General features: G+C 38.7%; 2 protein-coding genes across 3 annotated transcripts; one reads left to right on the forward strand and one right to left on the reverse strand.

The window, feature by feature from the left end:
• Positions 1 to 796: 796 nt before the first annotated feature.
• On the reverse strand, positions 797 to 12,167 carry LOC140947027 (polyhomeotic-like protein 2). Of its 2 annotated transcripts, none has more exons than XM_073396117.1 (6): positions 11,886 to 12,167; positions 10,536 to 10,626; positions 9,387 to 9,541; positions 6,537 to 6,597; positions 4,194 to 4,308; positions 797 to 3,762 (listed from the first exon to the last, which is right to left on the reverse strand). In XM_073396117.1, exons 1-6 carry the CDS (start codon positions 12,012 to 12,014, stop codon positions 3,579 to 3,581), a joined length of 735 nt encoding a protein of 244 aa, XP_073252218.1. In that variant the 5' UTR covers positions 12,015 to 12,167; the 3' UTR covers positions 797 to 3,578. The 2 variants fall into 2 exon arrangements, with proteins under 2 accessions (XP_073252218.1, XP_073252211.1); XM_073396110.1 differs by having other exon boundaries at positions 9,273 to 9,541.
• A 305-nt stretch (positions 12,168 to 12,472) lies between these two features.
• LOC140936546 (ribokinase-like) lies at positions 12,473 to 15,971 on the forward strand. Its single transcript, XM_073386043.1, has 3 exons — positions 12,473 to 12,779; positions 13,919 to 14,338; positions 15,563 to 15,971. Exons 1-3 carry the CDS (start codon positions 12,476 to 12,478, stop codon positions 15,874 to 15,876), a joined length of 1,038 nt encoding a protein of 345 aa, XP_073242144.1. The 5' UTR covers positions 12,473 to 12,475; the 3' UTR covers positions 15,877 to 15,971.
• Positions 15,972 to 21,397: the final 5,426 nt, after the last annotated feature.

Genomic DNA, 21,397 nt, shown 5'->3' on the forward strand with positions numbered 1-21,397 from the left:
CCTTCTTTGATTATTCCTGCAGGGAGAGGGGGCGGGGGGGGTCTGTACACAGGCTAACCAGTAGCAGCACTCACATTTTATCCAAACTACAGGGGTCCTCAGAAATGAATAATTAAAGGCTATATTTAGCCATATTGAAATTGTTTCCTGTCGTCTGTTGCAAAGGATAGCAAGGATGGACATGGATTGAAACTTGAAAAAACTGGGCCAACTTTTTCAAGTTTTAATGCCATGCCTGCAAAAATGACCAAAAATTATTTTGGCCAGTGCTTCCTGATACATTTTTCGGTTTGATATTTCCTTCATAACTTTACAGGAGCATTTTGTGTATGGGTAAAGGCATTAAGTAATGACTTCAGCATAGAGTTAACATAAAACAAGAATATCCTCGTGACATTCGCCACTTCGAGGTTGCGCGAGAGACCGGGTCCAGATGGTTGTCGAAGTTTATTCTGAGGCTTGTTTAGGTGACGCATTTTCAACATGGCGGCAAATTTGTCCGCCAAAACAGTCCCATAATGCACTTTGACAACCACCTCGACCCGATCCCTCGCGCAACCTCAAGTGGGAAATACCTTCTTTAAACACTAAGATCAACCCCTTTGGCGTACCACCTCTGCGTAGTTCTGTGGAATTCGGAAAACAACGAGAATCACGCCAATTCTTAAAGCTGACTATATTCACTGTTTTGTTCTGGCTATTCGCAATGTTCTCGTACAGGCGATGAAAAGAAGTGAAATACTTACACAAGGAATGGCTGAATAAGTGATAAATAAACAATACATAAAGACCACAATTGCATATATTATAGATTTTATTCTGAGAAAAAAGAAATTTACATCTAATATTTATTCTTTTTTTGGTTAACGAGACATTGACGCTGAATATTAAACGATGCACTTGCTCTAGCGACCATTACTAACTACAGTGTAATACCAAGGTCCATTTCTGACCTACTCAGTTTTATAGACATATCTACAACTTTCCTACAACTGGTATAAAAGTTTTATAATAAGAACTTCCACGTTTATTTTATTCTTCCCCAAGTTTCGATAAAGACCAGTTAGAGAATATCTATTGACACTGGTTAAAACAAGGCCTTGAAGAAAGGACACTTGAATTTTAAAGGTGATACTTTAAAGACTAGCGAAGGTATTGCTCCACAAAAACGCGACATTTTACGGTCGTTTGTATGGTGAGGGGCACTAACGTGCCCTCCCCCCCCCCCCATACAGACAACTGTAAAATTTCGCGACATTGCAGATCATCATACGTTTCTGGGAAATTGCCCATCTACCCCTCCCCTAAGCCAACATTTTACCCTAAGTGAGAAGTTAAGTGTTAATGTTGGCTTAGGGGAGGGGAAGGTGGACAGCCGTTCAAGCTTGACATCTTTACTAATTTTAAGCTTTCTTTTTAGCCATGTCGACGGATTTCCGTTAACCCTTTAAGCCCCAAGATTCACATACAAATTCTCGAGACTGATCTCCATACATTTCTTTTAAGAATAGTTGAGAGAATTTGGTAGAAGATCAAAGCGTTCTCCCTTTAGCAATCAATTTAGTAATTCTCATGACCTTTACTCTTAATGATCTGCTGATGTTGTTCGGAGAAAATTGATGTTCGTCGCTCTTGGGACTTAAAGGGTAACTAGTCTCAGTCAAAAGTTGAAACAAATCGTGGAATGGTCTACCTTGGATGAGAAAACTTCTCAAATAAGCGTAACTTGACAGAAGTAGGATAACATTTACCAACAATAGCGATCGAACAACCAAAAAAAGCAGGAGTCTGTTTCCCTGGGGACGTAGTTTCTGTCCTTTTTTGGATAAATAATGTGACATAAAATAGCCTGGCTAAATATTGTATTATCAGGAGATCATGTGTGTACTGTCTGTGTAAAGTAAATGTAACAGATATCGTCGGCGGTTACACCATTTCACCGTTATGAGATCGTGAATGTACTAGCTAAGTCCTGTTGATTTTCACCGCCAACAAAAAGTCGTAACAGACTTGCAACTAAATAACAAGAATAACGTCTACCCCATAAAAACCTACCTTGGGCCACTTTGGAAGTCAAATATTTCATGTTTCTCATTTTGTAACTTAAATTATAAATAACAATCTTGATTTATAAACATCAGTAGATCCGCTTTCTCCCGGAGACAAGCCTTATATACGAGGAATGAAAACACTAAAATGCGATCAAGTATAAAGTTTATCACAAGCGCATTTCCGTAGGGTAGATATATTTGCATAACAATCGTATAGCTGTCGCATTTGCCCGCTGGAATGGAATTTTTATTATTTCTCAGCTTGGCAAAAGAAAATAGAATAATGATATTGATAATGACAATGATAATTGTGATGATGATGATGATGATGATGATGATGATGATGATGATGATCATGGACCTTAAGCAAGGACGAGGACGACCACAACGACGAGTTCAAAAAAAAACACAATAGGTTTAATGATCAAAACAACAGCTCTGCACGTGCTCTCACGCTTATTAGTACATTTCTTTGACGTCCGCTGCACGACTACGACGTGAAACCTCCTAAGTTCACGTTTTATGGACATACGACGACGAATTTTCTTTCACCTTTTTGAACGTGAATAAAATCCTTAAGAATTCAACTCCAGGAAAAGTAGCCTGCATTTGACATATTGAGCGGGTCCAAATAGACGCGATTAAGTTTGAAACAACTCAAATTCATTTGTTTTACTGACGTTTTCACTGCCGTCGTCGTCGTCCTTGCTTAAGGTCCCTGATAATGATGACGACGACGACGATAAATTCCGACAGGCGAATGCAACAGCTTTACGCGTACGTTCCTGAATGCGTATCCACCCTTAATACGTAGTACTGTTTACAGCGCTGTACAGTAGTTCTACCGTTTGAGTCTGGGCAAAGCCTAAAGCAACTGTTACTAGTGAAATGAACGCTGTCCAGATCTCAACTACAACGTAAAAGATCGACTTAGCTACATGTTTCTTAAGCAGCACTTTACTGTAGTTCTGCGTACACTGATATGCAAGGTAGGTCCTATGGATAAAAGCCTGAAGAAAACTTACTTATTCACATGCACGCTACTCAGTATTACGTTCGAATCTTGAAGTGCAGTTACCGGTAGTTGTAACGTATTTGTTCGTGGACCAATTCCTACAGTGCAACCATTTACAGCGGCTTCGCCCAAATAGGTGAGCTTGATCGCAGTCTACCATTTACATGTAAATGAGTTTGAGTCTAAGGGCGTTTTCTAAAAGACAGTACTAGCCGGCCAGACCAGTCATTTTAAAAATGAAACATAAGTCTGTTTTTGAAATTTTTACTTAAACCCATTACTGCCGTGCATAGCATACCATGTATGAAGAAAATGACCTGGCTGAAAAGTCTTGATTAATTGTGGAACTCTCCTGAAAACTGGACTGGTCTGGCCAGCTAGTTCTGACAAATGGTAAGCGACGTAAGTGTTGTCCTGATTGCATGTGAAAGACCACAAGATAAAATTCAACCTACATGTAACACAGTTTGCTTTCCAAGTTATGGCTCTAAGGAGTAAAAGCATCAAGCAAATTACTGATGTTCTTTCAAGGCCTCTCTCTTCATGGCATTCACACTGGCCACAATTTTGAGAGCGGGCCCAAGTTTCATGTGCATAGCGACAACCATGTGTTCCTCTCGAAGAAGCATCAAGGCCTGTCCATCAATCTCCTGGGATATAAACGAGTCGGCATACTCGGAACAGCCGTTTAAAGACCTGCAATCAACGAACAGCAAGCAGTTCAAGTACGTAACTTGTGAGTCACCATTCAATTGAAGGCTACTGAGGTGGAGTACTTTCCTATGGTTCTGTTTATGAGGGCAGTCGAGGGAGTTCTAGTTTTTCAGTTTGTGGGTGAAATCCTGAAGCGCGACCTGTCAAATGAAAGCTACTGAGCAGTACTTTCCTTTGGTACTGTCTATTACACTGTTCAAGGTGATTCTAACTTTTGAGTCTGTGGATGAAAATCCTAAAATGTGACCATTCAAATGAGATCTACTGAGCAGTACTTTCCTGTGGTACTGTTTATTACGCTGTACAAGGTGATTCTAACTTTCGAGACTGTGAATGTTTACAAACACGTAATTGGGAATTTCATTGCTTGGGAGACTGACAAATAAGCAGCAAGATTCAAAAGAAGTACTCACTTAACGAAGGTTGCCACTTCCTGAACATTCCACTTAGCGGCTTTCACGTGTTCATACAGCCACAGGGGTTCCACTTCGCTGCGTGTCCAGTCAAAATTCAGTGGGTGTACTGTGTCTGAACGCAAGTAATAATACAGGATATGATATCATTAACCTGCTATTGGAGACTTTAGATTCTAAGACGAGTACGACAACGAGTAGGCGATTTTCTCAATACTAAGTAGTGCTCGCGCGTGAACCAGCGTCATTTTGGCGGGAAAACGTGGTAGCCGTCGTCATTCCACAACGAGTTTTAGCGAGAATGTCGAAGTGGCGGAAACAAGTTATCAAATGAAATAAACGAAGCTTTCGAACAGGGTTCCACGAAAAAACATTGTTCGTATGCATAGCAACATCTTGTTTCACAATTATGTTAATTACAGCTCTCATTTTTCTCCACAGCTTTGGTTTCTAGACGGAGATGTCTTTTTTTCAATGAAGTTTCTTCACGTTTTCGTTACAAACGCCTGGATTTGAAGGAAGTTTAAACTTGAACCATTCTACCAAAATCTATTATTCCTGATTTTCTGACTTATTCTCTACTAAGGAATATTGAAAACAGTCCTACCTTTCTTAAGAAAAACAACGAAAATTAAATAATTACATTTCCTTGGGTTTCAATTACTAAACATTAATTCAGTTTAATTTTCAAAAAGAAAGCAAATGTTTCCAGAAAATAACACCGGAGATTTAAAACTAATAGAAAACGGTGAAATACAACTTGGCGTCTAAGAACGCAATGAGACGAAGCAAACTAATAGCTACGTAAATGAAAAAAAAAATTAAGATTAATTGGAAGCTAAGTATCAGTAAACCAGCAAGAGATTTTCCGATCACAATTTTTCCACCATTGGCAACAATGACAGTCACTGTACGACAGCATTGGAGTTCACTTCAAATGTACGTTGGAGAAATCGAAAATTTGTCAAGGACAACCTCAAAGAGAAACTTCTCTTAATGGGTCTGTACTACGTAATCATCCGCAAAAGATTAAAAACAGAAGGGTAAACAGCTAAAGCGTTTGACAAATACCTGTTTGATCTTTAGGATCACCTTCATGTAAAACGGCCTCACCGTCTGGGCCATTTCGGGACGGTTCGTTTTGATTGGATTTGTTCTTACGATCGGACAGTTCGTTTCCCATGTTAGAACTTTGTCCAATTCGCTCAGCGACGAGATGGCTATGAATTTTGTTTAAAACAATACTTCAACGGTTTTACCATATGAATGATTTCCAATGCAAATGAAGACGCATGCCAGTAGAGATGGATTCATTGTCGTGGATACTCGAAATAACAACTTGAAATCTAAATATTGGCTGACGAGCTAACACATTTGGAGAGGATTTGTAAAGCGAGTGTTAAATCGCTATGCGGAAACAGGTTTAATAGAAAAAGAGTTTGGCAACCAAACAGAAGCAAAAAAAGTGAAATGAATATTCAAAGAGCAAACAACACTGAGCTAAAATACGAGGCGAAAAGAGGTGGGAAGACCTTTAACCCTAACCATTTAAGCCTTGTTACTAGGAAAGAAAAGAAGAAAGCCGAACTTGGGAAAAGGAATATTAAATCAATACTTATAAAACAGTCATAACTCCATTACTTTATAAAACAAGGTTAAATTGAATTGATAAAATGGCCAAATACATATCAAAAATTAGTGCACGATTTTCTTTTTGACATTCCCCATAATCTAGCACAGGTAAGTCTTATTAGCTAAGAACGAAAACACTTCATGATATTTTAGTTTCGTTGTCCCCAAAATCACAAAACTGAATTTAGCAACTGTTTAATTTTATCCGAAAGAGGATCACTTGTTATGTTCACGTCAAGTCCTCGACGACTTAGAGACTAGAAAAATGTAAGAACCAATAGCAAACTGATTCTCAAGGCGCAAAGGAGTAAGATTGCAAATGCGTTACGGTTTGGAGGGAAGCCTTCTTCAGAAAAACAAAATAGGGTATTTTCTTTAGAATGGTAACAGTACGAGAAGTTGAAAATGAAGCCAATATATACGCCTGGCAGTTAAATTTTATAGAACAGAAACGTAAGTAAACGCTACCTTGGTACAAAAATAACAGCTACAAAATGTTTAAAAACGTTTTTGGGTTAAAGACATAAGAAACTTAGCAATGAACACTGAAAACACCACACTAATCGATTGATCACACAGTTAATTCTGGCAATTGAAACAAAGAAGAAGGGCAGTTTTCCAATATTCGCGACCAAGGTGAAGGTTTCTTTACTGCTACAGCTTGTCAGTATACATGACACTTCTAATGAGTTCATTACGTTTTTGACTTACCAAATTCATTAACTTGAATGGATGCATCTACCATATATGGCCCAGCTTGGTGGTCGTAATACTACAGACAGAACAAAAAACAGTCATCAGGAGTGGTATGGTAAATAAGAAAGGTGCTTGTTCACTTCTTCAAAGTCTTTACTGTGTAAACCAGACTAGCCAGCTTTCATATAGTTTCTGCAATATGTGGTGACATGCTAAACTCCAGAAAAACTTGCTTAGCTAGGAAGTGGCTATCTCAGGCTATTTGCTATCTTGTAAAAAAAACCCTTGAACGTGCCTTTGTATCAACTGAATACCAAAAATAATGGTCTTGTTTTGTTATTAACACTATATTTATATTAGTCAATAGCGACCTGAGAACGGCGACGGCAGAGAAAACGTCGCTGAAAAAGTGAATTCGCGTTCTTTCAATCTTCATCGCGATGAAATTACTCTAAGTCACTAACTCTGTTTAATGTAGGTGAACCCTCCTAACGTTGAATTGCTAGGAACCATATCCAAGTTCAGAAAGAGAGAGGAAATTTCGTCGTCGTTTGTGTACTTCCTCTGTAAAACGTGAAATTAGGCATTTTTGCGTCGTAGTCGTGCAGTGACGGCAAAGAAATGTACAAAAAAGCGTGATGCACGTGCAAAATTGTTGTTTTGGTTATTAAATCTATCGCTTTTTTGACGGTATCGTTGCCGTCGCCGTTGTCGGATCTTAGGGTCGCTATTGTAAACGACGGCGACGGCTACGAAAACGCTACTTAAAAAGTGAATTTGCGCCGCTTCAAACTTTGTCGCGTTTATTCCAACTCATTCAATTCGACATATAATGGCGAATTTTTCTGGAACTGATTTCTAAAGGACTGTATCGAAGTTCAGGAAAAGAAAAAGAAAATTGTTGTTTTGTGCTCACGTCCTCCACAAAACGTGAAAACAGGGAGTTTCACGCTCTAGGCGTGCAACGACGGTAAGGAAATGTACAAAAAAGCGTGATGCACGTGCAAAATTGCTGTTTTGCCAATCTAAACCTACTACTTTTTTGCCGTTCTCGTTGCCGTTGCCATTGCCATCACCGTCGTTTCTATGAGTTTACAGGCACAATAAACCATAGGCTTTTTAACAATCAGAACGCACGTACTATCTTAGTCATTTTATAATAAGCCATAAACCAGAACAAGCACGCTTCAAATATAATATTCCTCGTTCTAGAATAGGGGGGCTTAGTAACCGGGATGAAATGACTTGGGGGCGAGATGACCAGGGTAACCAAATGAACTAGATAGCCATGTCTCAGCCACTTTCACCCTTTCTCTTAGATCGACATGTGGCGGAAAGATTTCGAGCTGCTAACTTTCAAATCTGTGCTTGGCAAAACAAACCCTACCTCTCCCCTTTGGGGAGTCAGACAGCATACCCAGGGTAGGGTGGGTGAGTAATTCTAAGCACAGGGTGAGGTGAAGTGGATGTGTGTTCTACTTATAGTTGCTCAGTCTGCTCAGTGATGTTGCTATCCCTGCATTCTGTGTCTCTGATGTACAAAGTCCTAAACAATAACATAGTATCAATTTCATCTTTGGGACACCACAAAAGGAAAAATGTCAGATCAAACAAGGAAACTCCTCTGCATGCAATTTAGCAACTATAATCACATCTTAGCTCAACACAAAAATATTTCTTGACTCAACCGGAAATTTAAGCAGGACTTATACAGTTTAGTTTTTGAGAAGTGAGTTCAATTGACTTACACATGTAACAACAAAATTTGTAATGAAATCACTGTTTGGTATTGGTTGATGTGGGTTTGATGGAGGTGTTTTTGTGAGAATAAAATGGGTGGGCTACCAGTCTGTGAATACAGCTGTCTCTCTTCACTCGTCGCTGCTAGGGACTTTTCACAGGAGAGAACTCTGCGCCAGAACGACAGAAATTCCATACTGATGATGTGAATCAATTCATAGGGTTCCTAACATGAACCTGTTAAAGTTTACACATGTATGTTTCTGCTTGTCTGTTATGGTAAAGTCTTGAGTTCTGCAAACCAGCTGAAGCAAAACTCAAATGTTTTATCTACGAAAAAATAAATTCCACAAAAATAAGTGTTTTGCATAGTAGATTCATCGTGTTAACATTTGACCTCTGTGACCTTTGGTTATTTGTCTGTCATTTGTAAACAATACCTAAAATAATATAATTATTAGTAAATAGAGCTCCTAACCAGATTCCCAACAGATTTTAGGTCATCAGTATAGAATTTCTGTCGCCCAGGAACAGATGCCTCTCCTACAAAATGTTCCCAGCAGTGAGGAGCAAGGAGACACCCCTACGTATATTCTCATGTTATATGTACAGTATAGAATTTCACTGAGTTGAGTATGTGTTGAATGGCTTCAGAAAAAGATTGAGTGACTGGTGAGTGATCGTGAGGTCGGCAAACACAAGTGAACTCGCCATGGGAACAGAATAAGATGGAATTTCTGATGAAATAAGGATAAGATGGAAGAATAAGATGATATAAGATGATATAAGATGATATAAGAATAAGATGGAATTTCTGTTGTTAAGGCACAGATGCCTCTCCTGCAAAACGTCCCTTATAGCAGTGAGGAGCGAGGAGAGACATCTATGTATATTCTCATGATATATGTACAGCAGAGAATTTCACTGAGTTGAGTATGTGTTGAATGGCTTCAGAAAAAGATTGAGTGACTGGTGAGTGATTGCGAGGTCGGCAAACACCAGCGAACTCACCATAGGCACAGAATAAGATGACTTTCTATTTGAAGCTAGCTGGTTAACACTGATGTGCCTTCTACCCCTGCTGGAGCGGGAATGAAAAGCTACCATCTTACGTGAACAGCTTACACTGTATCTTCTTGCACAAGAAGTGGAGCAGAATCTCTTGGGGCCCCTGTGGTGCAGATTTTCTGTTAGGCGGCCACACTGTTCGCAGTGTCCTACAGATGAGTCGTCCAAGAATACTTCATTGAGAGCTTCATCATTACTTGAAGGGCTGTCAGCTGAAGATTTAATAAAAAATTACAGCACTTGAAATTTCAGCTGAGATTCAATAGAATAGTGCCTTTCCTGCCCACAGTCATGAGACCTGCTTGATGCAAAAAATTATGAGATACAGCTTGAAAAGTCACAGAGATTGAAAAAGAGAGAGCCAATTTTTAGGTGATCAACACACGGTGGCAAAGATCTAAGTCAACAGGACCCAGAACATGAACATCATTTCTACTTCTAATAAAGTGCCTTTCATGCAAAGTTAAAACAATCTTACAATGTATTAAATAAAATAAATGATGAAGAAAACATTGAATAGATATATTTTCTTAAAAAGAAGTAATAACGAGTGTTCTTACATCTGATCAAACGTAGATTTGTTTTTAGCTCTTTTTTTTTAGAAACATACAACGACGGGGCTTGAAAAAGGTTTCGTCCAGTTGTCTGGCGCAAGTATAAATTAATTTTCTTTCTGGGCAAGTAACTGTTACAGCTCACTTGCCCAATTAATGGGGAAGTGTCGGAGCAAGTCATCCTCTAACTAAATCATTAACTGAGGGTGCTTTCCATTCGTCAGAACTGACAAATGATAATGAGAATTTCACTTTTAATCAAAACTATCCAGCCGGATCAGTCAAATCCTAAATAATATGCATGAAGGAGATGATTTTTCAGTGAATCCCTTTGGAAAAAGCCAATTTCAGTTGCTAACTGACTGGTCCAGCAATGGTCCAGCCGGCCAATCCTGACAAATCTAAAGCGCCTTAAGACATTAAGCCAGTAGTTGTCCCAGGCAAGCAAAACATGAGAGCTGCTTGCCCAAAGGACATAATGGAATTCAAGTTTCCTTCGAGCGCTGAATGTACATGTACCAGTAATGAAACACAGAACCAGTTTTGAAAAAGATGAATGGATCTAGACTGTGGAGGATGCTGATCAATAACCTAGTGATAAGCTGATACATAGAGGTATCTGACAGTAAAATTAACTGTTGGCAATACTCACCCTCCAAACCGGCATCCATTTCAATGTCACCATTCTCATAATTCTGATTTCCATTGAGGTCTTGAGTAAGTTCTTCATTGTCATCTCCAGACTGAAATTTAGGAAAGAAAAAAAAAAACATTACACTCACTTGCTCTGATTCTTAAGGTGGTAATGGTGTGGATATTTTTAGGAACCACACATTCTAGAAATTCTCCACACTGGGGTAGTTGTCCCACTGCTTAAAACTAATTGGTACACTGAATGAATGCATCAGTGGATTATCGTTGGAAAGTTACCACTTGTCATGGGACTTCCATGCCAATGACTCACTCCGAGCCTCAGCAGCAGAGAAGTCTTGATACTATAAATGCAGAAATCCATTGTTGATGTACATTTTTTATTAACTGGTTTTAAAGTAGCACCAAAGGCAAAGGTAATCATTTTACAGTCTTGGGATTTTTTACCAGCTTCAATAGAACAAACAATCAATTAAGGGGCCGTCAACGTATTCACTTTCCCCCCATCTAACGCCAACTGGACATTCAGGTCAGACCTCCCCTTCCTCCTCCTTACTGTCCACTTGAAATTTTGCTGCCCCAAAAGTCACTACTTTCCAGAGGGAATACTGACAAAAAAAACACTGACGTTGAAAGTATGTATTGAAAAAAGATTCCAGTTTTGTTCACAAATGTCTTTACAATATCAGCAAACTAAATATAATTTTTGGTGTAAAATAAAGCAAAACTGGATGCAGGGCTGGCACTACGGCAAAGGGCTGGTTTACTATAAGCCTATATTTCGGCTAACAAAATTAGCCTTCTCATTTATTAGTGATTAAAGGTAGAGTTTAGAGGATCACAATGTACAATGTACAATTTGCTAGTAGTCATCCAGTTGATGTTAAGAAGGGACAAAAGTCAATATGTCAATGGCCCCTAATCAATTCTTTATTAAAATAGGGTAAAAAAAAATAATCAGGCCTGTACAATATGTTGGCCAATGGAGTTTCAGTTCACGGTAATCTCATTGAGTGATATATATGCCGATGTTGCTCTAGTACTAGTATCATTATTGTCAACCATTTTCCAATGTAAAGATCTAAATGTGTCAAAGACCAAAAAAAAAAGAACAAAAATCATTTTTTTTGCGCAACTTGATTCGAATTCAATGCTAAGAAAAGATCCTTCTCAATGGCCTTCACGACATCTGCTCGTCGGGCAGCCTACCATTTTTCATGCCTTTTTATCAAGTGTTGACACCCTTAATTATGGTAAGCTTACAGTGTGCCTTATCAAGTGACAGATTTTCGCAGCTAGTTTACAAGCTCTAAAATAAAGGCGTGAAACACGTGCGATCGAACAATCTTACCGTGAATGGAAAGTTGCTTTCTTGAATGACAAATCCTTCCACAAAGTGAGTCAGAATTCTTGGCGACGAACTCCGCTTGGAGACACGAGCGATTTGATCGACATGTAGCGTGTTTGTCACCATTTCCATTCCTTTTATAACATCTTACATATTCGGCATGGTTTCAACGACGAAAATAAACAGTGATCAGGAAGAAAGATCCATTCTAAAAGGACCTGCCATCGGAATATTGGACAAAGACTCGGCAAAGACACAAAAGCGAAAAATCTCAAAATGGCGACATGTGTACCTTTGAGCCCGCATTGTAAGAACAGCAGCTTGTTCATTTACAATATCTACCGGGGTAGGGTAAGTTAGATATGAACAATCAACGCTTTTTACAACTGCTTTATTTTATTTTGATAAAACTATGACACTTGGTTTTAGATTACTGAACTTTATGGCATAAAATTTACCTGCAATACATAAAATCGTAAATTTTGAAAGTTACGGTTGACGTACATGTGACGTACATGTCAATACAGCTGTTACAACTTAATTTACCCCTCCCCGCTTAGTTACCTTAGCATTTCTTCCCGCTCAATTTCAACATGGCGGACGATAGGTTCGATGTTGTTGTCATTGGATCTTGCTTTGTGGACATGATAAGTTACGTTCCCCGTCTCCCAGAATCCGGTGAAACAATCAAGGGAACAAAATTTCAGTTAGACTTTGGTGGTAAAGCAGCTAACCAATGCGTAATGGCGCAGAAGCTTGGAGCAAACACCGCGATGGTGGCAAAAGTTGGAAATGACCAGTTTGGAAAAGACACCAGAAACAACTTTAAAAGATTCGGCGTTAACACTGATTTTATAGCAGTGACCGATAAAGCAGAAACAGGTGTCACCAATATAGGTAAGAAACTGAGAAGTTGCATAGTCATAGCTAGATCGAAGGAACAAGCTTAATCTACCACGGGAATTAATGTGTCACTGAACAATTACATAATACCCGGCCACGAGAAAGCGTTACTACCTTGAGTGCCACCGCGGTGCTAAATCAACTCTTAACTGAGTTGATTATGAAAACTAAAATTTGTCACGCAGAAGAAAGCTTTAAGAATCATTACTCATTCTCCACCACGTGCACATACTTACTCGCTCTTTAACAAACTCAAAATGCTCAACATATTTAATATTTATAAGTACCAAGTTTCTTGCTTTGTTTTCCTTCACATGCAGAAGCTCTTGTCCTCTCCTCTTTCATCTCTTTTCGTTCTTAACTCTGATTGTCATCAATATCTCACCAGGCAAAAAGATAACTTACATCTTCATACTCACAAATATTCGTTTTCTCTTCTGGTACAGGGTCCTCAAATTTGGAATGACATTCCTCTCTCACTTCGTAATTCACTTACTCTTTCTAGTTATAAACATAAACTGAGAGATTATTTTCAATCATTAAACTAAGTTTAAACTAAGTTGAACTCAATTTTTTTTTCTCCCTTCAAACTCTTTTCTTTATTACTTTTTGCACACTATCATTAATTGTTATGTTTATTTTGCTTTATATGTAGTAATAATTCTTTATATGTTGTAATAGTTTGCATTTTCTCTGTAAATCTTGTACTTATTAATTTTTATTCTCATTGTAACTTAGCAGTACATTGTAACTCTCTGACCAATGCCATATAAGCCTCTGGCTTTGGCATCTTATTATCGTTAACTTGTGCTTTGTGTACTTATTTATCAATAAAGAATTATGTCATGTTAAGAGAAAAAGAAAGAAGAAGAATGCAGGGTTGTGCTCTAGCAATGTCTATGGGAGACTAGGAATTCTTAGTTTGTTTCAAAGTAATCAGATGCTGGGCACCCTGGGTTTCACAGGTTCATAGTACTGGGGTCCCTCCAGTTTTCCTTAGAGTACAGACTTTTGGAATGACTTTAAACTAACAAGTTTTAAGTCATCCCAAGTGTCACCCATTTTTTTTAGCAGAGCCTGATCCATATTACTACAATACTTTAAATACTTACAGTCTATTTTCTCTCTCGTAGCTGTTAACAATTCTGGTGAACCAGCATTTATCAGTCTAGCAGGAGCCAACAGACATCTGTCAGTAGAAGACATTAAAGCAGCTGAACTTTTCATCAAATCTTGTCAAGTTGTGATCTGTGACAAGGGCATACCCCTCAAGATTGCAGAGGCAGCATTGCAGTATAGCAAAGAATTAGGCAAGAAAACTCTATTTAACCCATCTCCAAAGCTGGAAAGTCTGCCAAGGTCTATATACTTGAATGCTGATTCGTTAATTGTTAATAGAGAAGAAGGTGAGAGCTTAACGAACATGTTAGCAGATGATATTGAAGGAGCTAAGAAGGTTATTTGCAAACTACATCAGTGGGGAGCTAAACAAATAGTGTTGACTCTTGGATCTGAGGGGGCAATATCATCTGAAATCTCATCACAACACAGTGGTAAGTGCTGTCTTCTGTCCAGTTTAAAAATTTCAGAATTTACTAGGAGTTGTATGGAAAACCACTCAAGCGTCAAACGTGACGGGGTGGCAAGAGTTGTTGTTCTCATACAAATCCTTCTCATTTTTAATGGCCGTTGCAATCGCTACTTTTCAGGTATATGGCTGAAACAGGTTACCTAATTTTAATAAAATTATGTATTAGCAAACTGTTTTCGTGTTTACCAAAAGTTGATCACGTGATCAACTAATGCAAAAGGCCTATTGACCAGCTTGTCCTTCATACAATCCATTGTCACATTTTGCTTGGGCAGGGTTGCTGAGTGTGAGACTTAGATTATAGCGTGTGTAGTAAGGGTTTCCATGCCGGTTCATTGGGAAAAGTACACAGGGGAAATAATAGAGGGATTAAGGGAAAAGGGAGGTTTCTTTTCCTTTTTCAGCTCTTGTTACAATTTTCCCCAATAACTCAATAGGAGAGGCTTGCTACGCAGGCTACTGAGTTTATGATTTAATAGTTAGAAAATGTTTTTTAACCTGTTGTCACTTTTTTATTATTATTTATGTTGTGCAACATTATTTAAAAAATACATGTCCATAAGATAAATAATATATTATAATAATGTTAAATTAGTGAATGTAAATAGAAGATGACTTGCTTGGTCACTGCGGATTGGGCAAGTGATGTGAGGATGAAAGTTATAGTGAGGACATGGTATCAAAATGGTAGCAAAATTTCTGGATCTCAACAACATGTCCTGCAAATATGGCAGCCGTGTTGATCAATGTACTTGAATCTTTCTTCACTGATGAGCCAAAATCAATTCATCCGGGAGGGAACCACCAATTCTAAGCGCGTTGAGTCATTTTGAATATTATTATTCCAATAGTGTTATGAGGGGATCTGTTCATGGGCAAAACCCGCCAAACGATTGCCATTGTTCCAACTTGCCTAGCCTGTAGGATATCATTAGGGTTAGCATTAGGGGTAGGGTTAGGGGAAGGGGAGGTTGGGGTAGGGATAAGGGTAGGAGAAGGAGAGGGTAGGGTACAGCTTCAGAATTGAAAAAAAAGAGGGTTCTTATAGAAGGCACCCCTTTCTCTCTCTCCCCAATCCTACTCCCATTTTTCCTTTCTTTCCTCTCCCTTTCACTTTAATTTGATGCATGTCAAGCAGGCTATGTTCTCCTACAGTACAGTCATACAGATGTTTTTTCTTTCCAAGTTCCAGTAATGGTGCTCATACCAACACAGAAGGTAGAAGTAGTGGATACAACTGGAGCTGGAGATGCTTTAATAGGCGCATTAGCATTCTACATGTCATGTTATCCTCAGCTGTCTTTTGCAGAAATGGTGTTCAGAGCAGTCAACATTGCAACAGTGACTGTAACAGCACATGGTGTACAAGCCAGTTATCCTGCTGCGGAACAACTGGATAAATGTCTGTTTGACAGCAATGCAAGAACAGCTGAACAATTAGGACTTGTATCACTGAATGTTGTTAATCTAGAAAATAGTCATGATGAACTTCCAGAATAATTTTATTGAGGAAAATAAATTTTCAATTGTTCTTAAAAAGGCACTGGCGCATGAGTTGGAAAAATCTGAGGAACAATAGGCTTGCTAGCCTGAGAAAAAAGCCAACATTCCGCGACACCACCAACGATTTCCCCGCGAAATGACATCTCAGAAATTAGTGCAGAAATTCTATACTGATGACGCGTCACTTCCCAGATCTGGTTAGTGTTTCTGATTGGTCGTAGCGCGCGGGAAATTTGCTTCAACCAATCAGAAGCACTAACCAGATCTGGGTAGTGACGCGTCATCAGTATGGAAATTCTGCACTCATTTCTCAGGCGTCATTTGGCGGGAAACCAGTGGTGGCGTCGCCAAACGTCGACTGTTCTCTCAGGGTGTAGACTTGCAGCAATGAAAACAAACGGGACCTATCGAAAAATAAGTCAAAGCGGTTTGTGCTTTGTAATTGGTAACAACGACGACAGCTACGCCAACGAGAATATCAAATAAATAATCGATAGGTTTATGAAAAAAGAAGGCAATAATTTTGCACGTGCAGCACACTTTTCAGTGTTTTTTTGGTACCTCTGTCTCTTTGCCGTCCAAGCACGACCACAACGTGAGATTTCCTAGACTTTCTCAAAGTACTTTGCGCTCTCTCGCCCGCTTTTGCCGCAGAAAACACAAAACATCTACCGCTCGCGCTTCGCGCTCGTAAAAAAAAAATTGAGCTCGACTTGTAGGCAAATCTAGAGATTTCCTTATCAGACGTTTTACGGAAGACGTGGACACATACAACGAATTTTTCTTTCTCTTTCTGTACTTGTTTCCTGTCCCCAAAAAAAATAACTCCAGAAGAACAAGGCTACATTTGACATTTTAAGCTAGCTGGAATAAAAGCGACAAAGTTTCAAAAAAACAATCTTTTAAAAATGACCATCTCTCTGCCGTACGGAGCCCAGTAAGTGCCTAAAAATTTTGTGCGCAATTTTTCCTTTCTCAAATTTTTTCTCCCCCCTAAGTTTTTTCCCCGACTTTTTTCTCGACTCTTTTTCTTGACTTTTTTCTCTACTTCTTTCAGCGCTGATCACATACATCAAAGGCTCATTCCCTGCATGTTTGGTAGTGAAGTTCACTTAACATTACTATTCTCTCTTGTATTCAAAAAAAAAAAAGTCGGCGGAAATTTTTTTCAAACATAATTATTATCACGCTTGTTACAGAACTAATGCGTTCGCTAATTGCGCTCAGCTTTGAGGGGGGGGGGGAAACAATGTTACGATAATGATCAACGCAAACATTCAGCGCGCTCTGCGTTCTTTGTAGTTATTACAATAACGATTACCGCGCTCTATGTTGTTTTTGATTGATACAATGATCATTAGCGCGCTCTGTGTTGTTTTTCATTGTTACGATAATGTTTAGCGCGCTGTGTTGCTTTTGATTGATACAATGATACATAGCGGGCTCTGTATTGTTTTTGATTGTTACCATGATGATTATCGCGATCTGTCCTGTTTTTGATTATTACGATGATGATTAGCGCGCTCTGTGTTGTTCTTGATTGTTCCGATGATGATCAGCGCGCTCTGTGTTTTTTTTATTGTTATGATGATGATTAGCGCGCTCTGTGTTGCTTTTTATTATTACGATGATGTTTAGCGTGCTCTGCGTTGTTTTTGATTGTTACGATGATGATTAGCGCGCTCTGTGTTCTATTTTATTGCTACGATGATGATTAGCGCGCTCTGTGTTCTTTTTTATTGTTACGATGATGCTTAGCGCGCTCTGTGTTGTTTTTTATTGCTACGATGATGATTAGCGCGCTCTGTGTTGTTTTTGATTGTTACGATGATGGTTAGCGGGCTCTGTGTTCTTTTTTATTCCTGCGATGATGATTAGCGCGCTCTGTATTGTTTTGGATTGTGACAGTGATGATTAGCGGGCTCTGTGTTGTTTTTTATTCCTGCGATGATGATTAGCGCGCTCTTTGTTGTTTTTGATTGTTACCATCATAATTACCGCGCTCTTTCTAAGTTTTGATTGTTACGATGATGTTTAGCGCGCTCTGTGTTGTTCTTGATTGTTACGGTGATGTTTAGCGCGCTCTGTGTTGTTCTTGATTGTTACGGTGTTGTTTAGCGCGCTCTGTGTTGTTTTTGATTGTTACGATGATGATTAGCGCGCCCTGTGTTGTTTTTGATTGTTACGATGATTATAAGCGCGCTCTGTGTATTTTTTAATTGTAACGATGATGCTTAGCGCGCTCTGTGTTGTTTTTTTTTGTTGCTACGATGATGTTTAGCGCGCTCTGTGTTGCTTTTGATTGTAACGGTGATGATTAGCGGGCTCTGTGTTCTTTTTTATTATTACGATGATGATTAGCGCGCTCTTTGTTGTCTTTGATTGTTACGATAATGTTTAGCGCGCTCTTGGTTGGTTTTGATTGTTTTGATAATGTTTAGCGCGCTCGGTGTTGTTCTTTATTGTTACGATGATGATTAGCGCGCTCTGTGTTGTTTTTTATTGCTACGATGATGATTAGCGCGCTCTGTGATGTTTTTGATCCCTACGATGATGATTAGCGTGCTCTGTGTATCTTTTAAATGTTACGATGATATTTAACGCGCTCTGTGTTGTTTTTCATGTTACGATAATGTTAAACGCGCTCTGTGTTGTTTTTGATTGTTACGATAATGTTCAGCGCTCTCTTTGTTGTTTTTGATTGTTACGATCATCATTAGCGCGCTCTGTGTAAGTTTTGATTGTTACGATAATGTTTAACGCGCTCTGTGTTGTTTTTTATTGTTACGATGATGATTAGTGCACTCTGAGTTGTTTTTGATTGTTACGATGATGATTAGCGTGAATTGTGTTGTTGTTGAATTTTGCGATAATGCTTAGCGCGCTCTGTGTTGTTTTTGATTGTTACGATGATAATTAGCGCGCTCTGTGTTGTTTTTGATTGTTGCGATGATGATTAGCGCGCTCTTTGTTGTTTTTGATTGTTACGATGATAATTAGCGCGCTCTGTGTTGTTTTTGATTATTACGATGATGATTAGCGCGCTCTTTATTCTTTTTGATTGTTACGATGATGATTAGCGCGCTTTTTGTTGTTTTTGATTGTTACGATGATGATTAGCGCGCTCTTTGTTGTTTATGATTGTTACGATGATGATTAGCGCGCTCTGTGTTGTTTTTGATTGTTGAATGATGATTAGTGCGCTCTGTATTGTTTTCAATTGTTTCGGGGAAGATTAGCGGGCTCTTTGTAAGTTTGATTGTTACGATGATGTTTAGCGCGCTCTGTGTTGTTTTTGATTGTTACGATGATGATTAGCGCGCTCCGTGTTGTTTTTTATTGCTACGATGATGACTAGCGCTCTCTGTGTTATTTTTGATTGTTACAATGATGATTAGCGCGCTCTGTGTTGTTTTTGATTGTTACGATGATGATTAGCGCGCTCTGTGTTGTTTTTGATTGTTACGATGATGATTAGCGCGCTCTGTGTCGTTTTTTATTGCTACGATGATGATTAGCGTGCTCTGTGTTGTTTTTGATTGCTACGATGATTAACGCGCTCTGTGTTGTTTTTGATTGTTACGATGATGATTAGCGCGCTCTGAGTTGTTTTTCATTGCTACGATGATGATTAGCACGCTCTGTATTGTTTTTGATTGTTACGATAATGTTTAGCGTGCTCTGTGTTGTTTTTGATTCTTTCAATAATGATTAGCGTGCTCTGTGTAAGTTTTGATTGTTACGATGATGATTAGCGCGCTCTGTGTTGTTTTTGATTGCTACCATGATGTTTAGCGCGCTCTTTGTTGGTTTTGATTGTTGCGATGATGATTAGCGCGCTCTGTGTTGTTTTTGATTGTTACGATGATTATTTGCGCGGTCTTTGTTGTCTTGGATTGTTACGATAATGTTTAGCGCGCTCTGTGTTGTTTTTGATTGTTGTGATGATGATTAGCGCGCTCTGTGTTGTTTTTGATTGTTGCGATGATGATTAGCATGGTCTTTGTTGTCTTTGATTGTTTCTATAATGTTTAGCGCGCTCTGTGTTGTTTTTTATTGTTACGATGATGATTAGCGCGCTCTGTGTAAGTTTTGATTGTTACGGAAATGTTTAGCGCGCTCTGTGTTGTTTTTGATTTTTACGATAATGATAAGCGCGCTCTGTGTAAGTTTTGATTGTTACGATGATGTTTAACGCGCTCTGTGTTGTTTTTAATTGCTACGATGATAATTAGCAAGCTCTTTGTTGTTTTTGACTGTTACGATGATGCTTAACTCGCTCTGTGTGTTGTTTTTTATTGTTACAATGATGATTAGCGCGCTCTTTGTTGTTTTTGATTGTTACGATGATGTTTAACAGGCTCTGTGTTGTTTTTGATTGTTACGATGATGATTAGCGCGCTTTGTGTTGTTTTTTGTTGTTTCGATGATGATTAGGGCGCTCTAGATTAGGGCTTGCCGCTGTCACTGAATTCAGCGGCTTGATTTGTCTTCTTGCACTTCTTCCTCGTTCCTTTGTGCTCGTACGCTGTCTCCGAGAGGCAAATGTTGCTATTTTTTGCAGGAGGTTTAGTTTGAGTAGACAAACATCGCTTTCAAAGGGTTTCTTTTATTACTTCCATGACTCTACCACTGAATGATATTTTCGTTCTGCTACTCGCCAATGCCGATGTTATTCCAAAACAAAAACATCTAAGTACTGTCTAAAACACGAAGTAAAATCTCATCCATGTCATCCATGGCAAAACTAAAAGACAGCAGATCGTGTTTCATAACTAGATGACGTGTATTTTATAAATGCGTGCAGCTCGTGCATGGTGAAATTATGCAAATTTCAATCACCATCATCCTTCTTTTTAATTTTGAAAAAAAAACATCTCATACGTCTTGCTGTTTCTTCGAAACTTCAAAATTAGTTTTCCCTCAGTTTTTACTGTTTACCTTGTTTTGTTTTAGAGAGAAAAACGGAGAAAAAACCTTACAACTGACCTCAATAAATTTTGTTTACATGCGGTTGCAGGATTTGCAACGCATTGCACAAATCGCCATGGCGCGTTGCACCCGAGAAGCAAAGTTTGAAGAAATATAACGCCACTATATCAATATATATCAATCAAATTTTTTGTTATGTTATACAAAATTTATCCCCCTTTAACATATGTAAAATTGAGGTTAAGAAGTGTTAAGCTTTTGCAAACGAAACGGCGAAAGACGATTAGGTGATATTTAGTGGAAGGAGGAAGTATTCAACACTTTCAAATTAAACTCAAATTTTGGCATTATAAGACCAACAAGTTTGACTTATAGACGTAAAGACACAAACATATGAAACTATTTATTGGTATTGTTATGAAACGAATTTATCGATTTAACATTGTAGCCTGAAATTACAGAAAGAAAATAGGATTTCCGGTTTGCAAAAAGGAAAATTTCGCCGGCCTTCAAGCGCACCGGAAGCGCGGAAAGAGCGCTCGTGCCAGTCCTACTCTGCATCACACATTAAATGAACAGCGGAGCG

This window comes from Porites lutea, chromosome 1 (assembly GCF_958299795.1).
Source record: "Porites lutea chromosome 1, jaPorLute2.1, whole genome shotgun sequence".
Lineage (NCBI taxonomy): Eukaryota > Metazoa > Cnidaria > Anthozoa > Scleractinia > Poritidae > Porites > Porites lutea.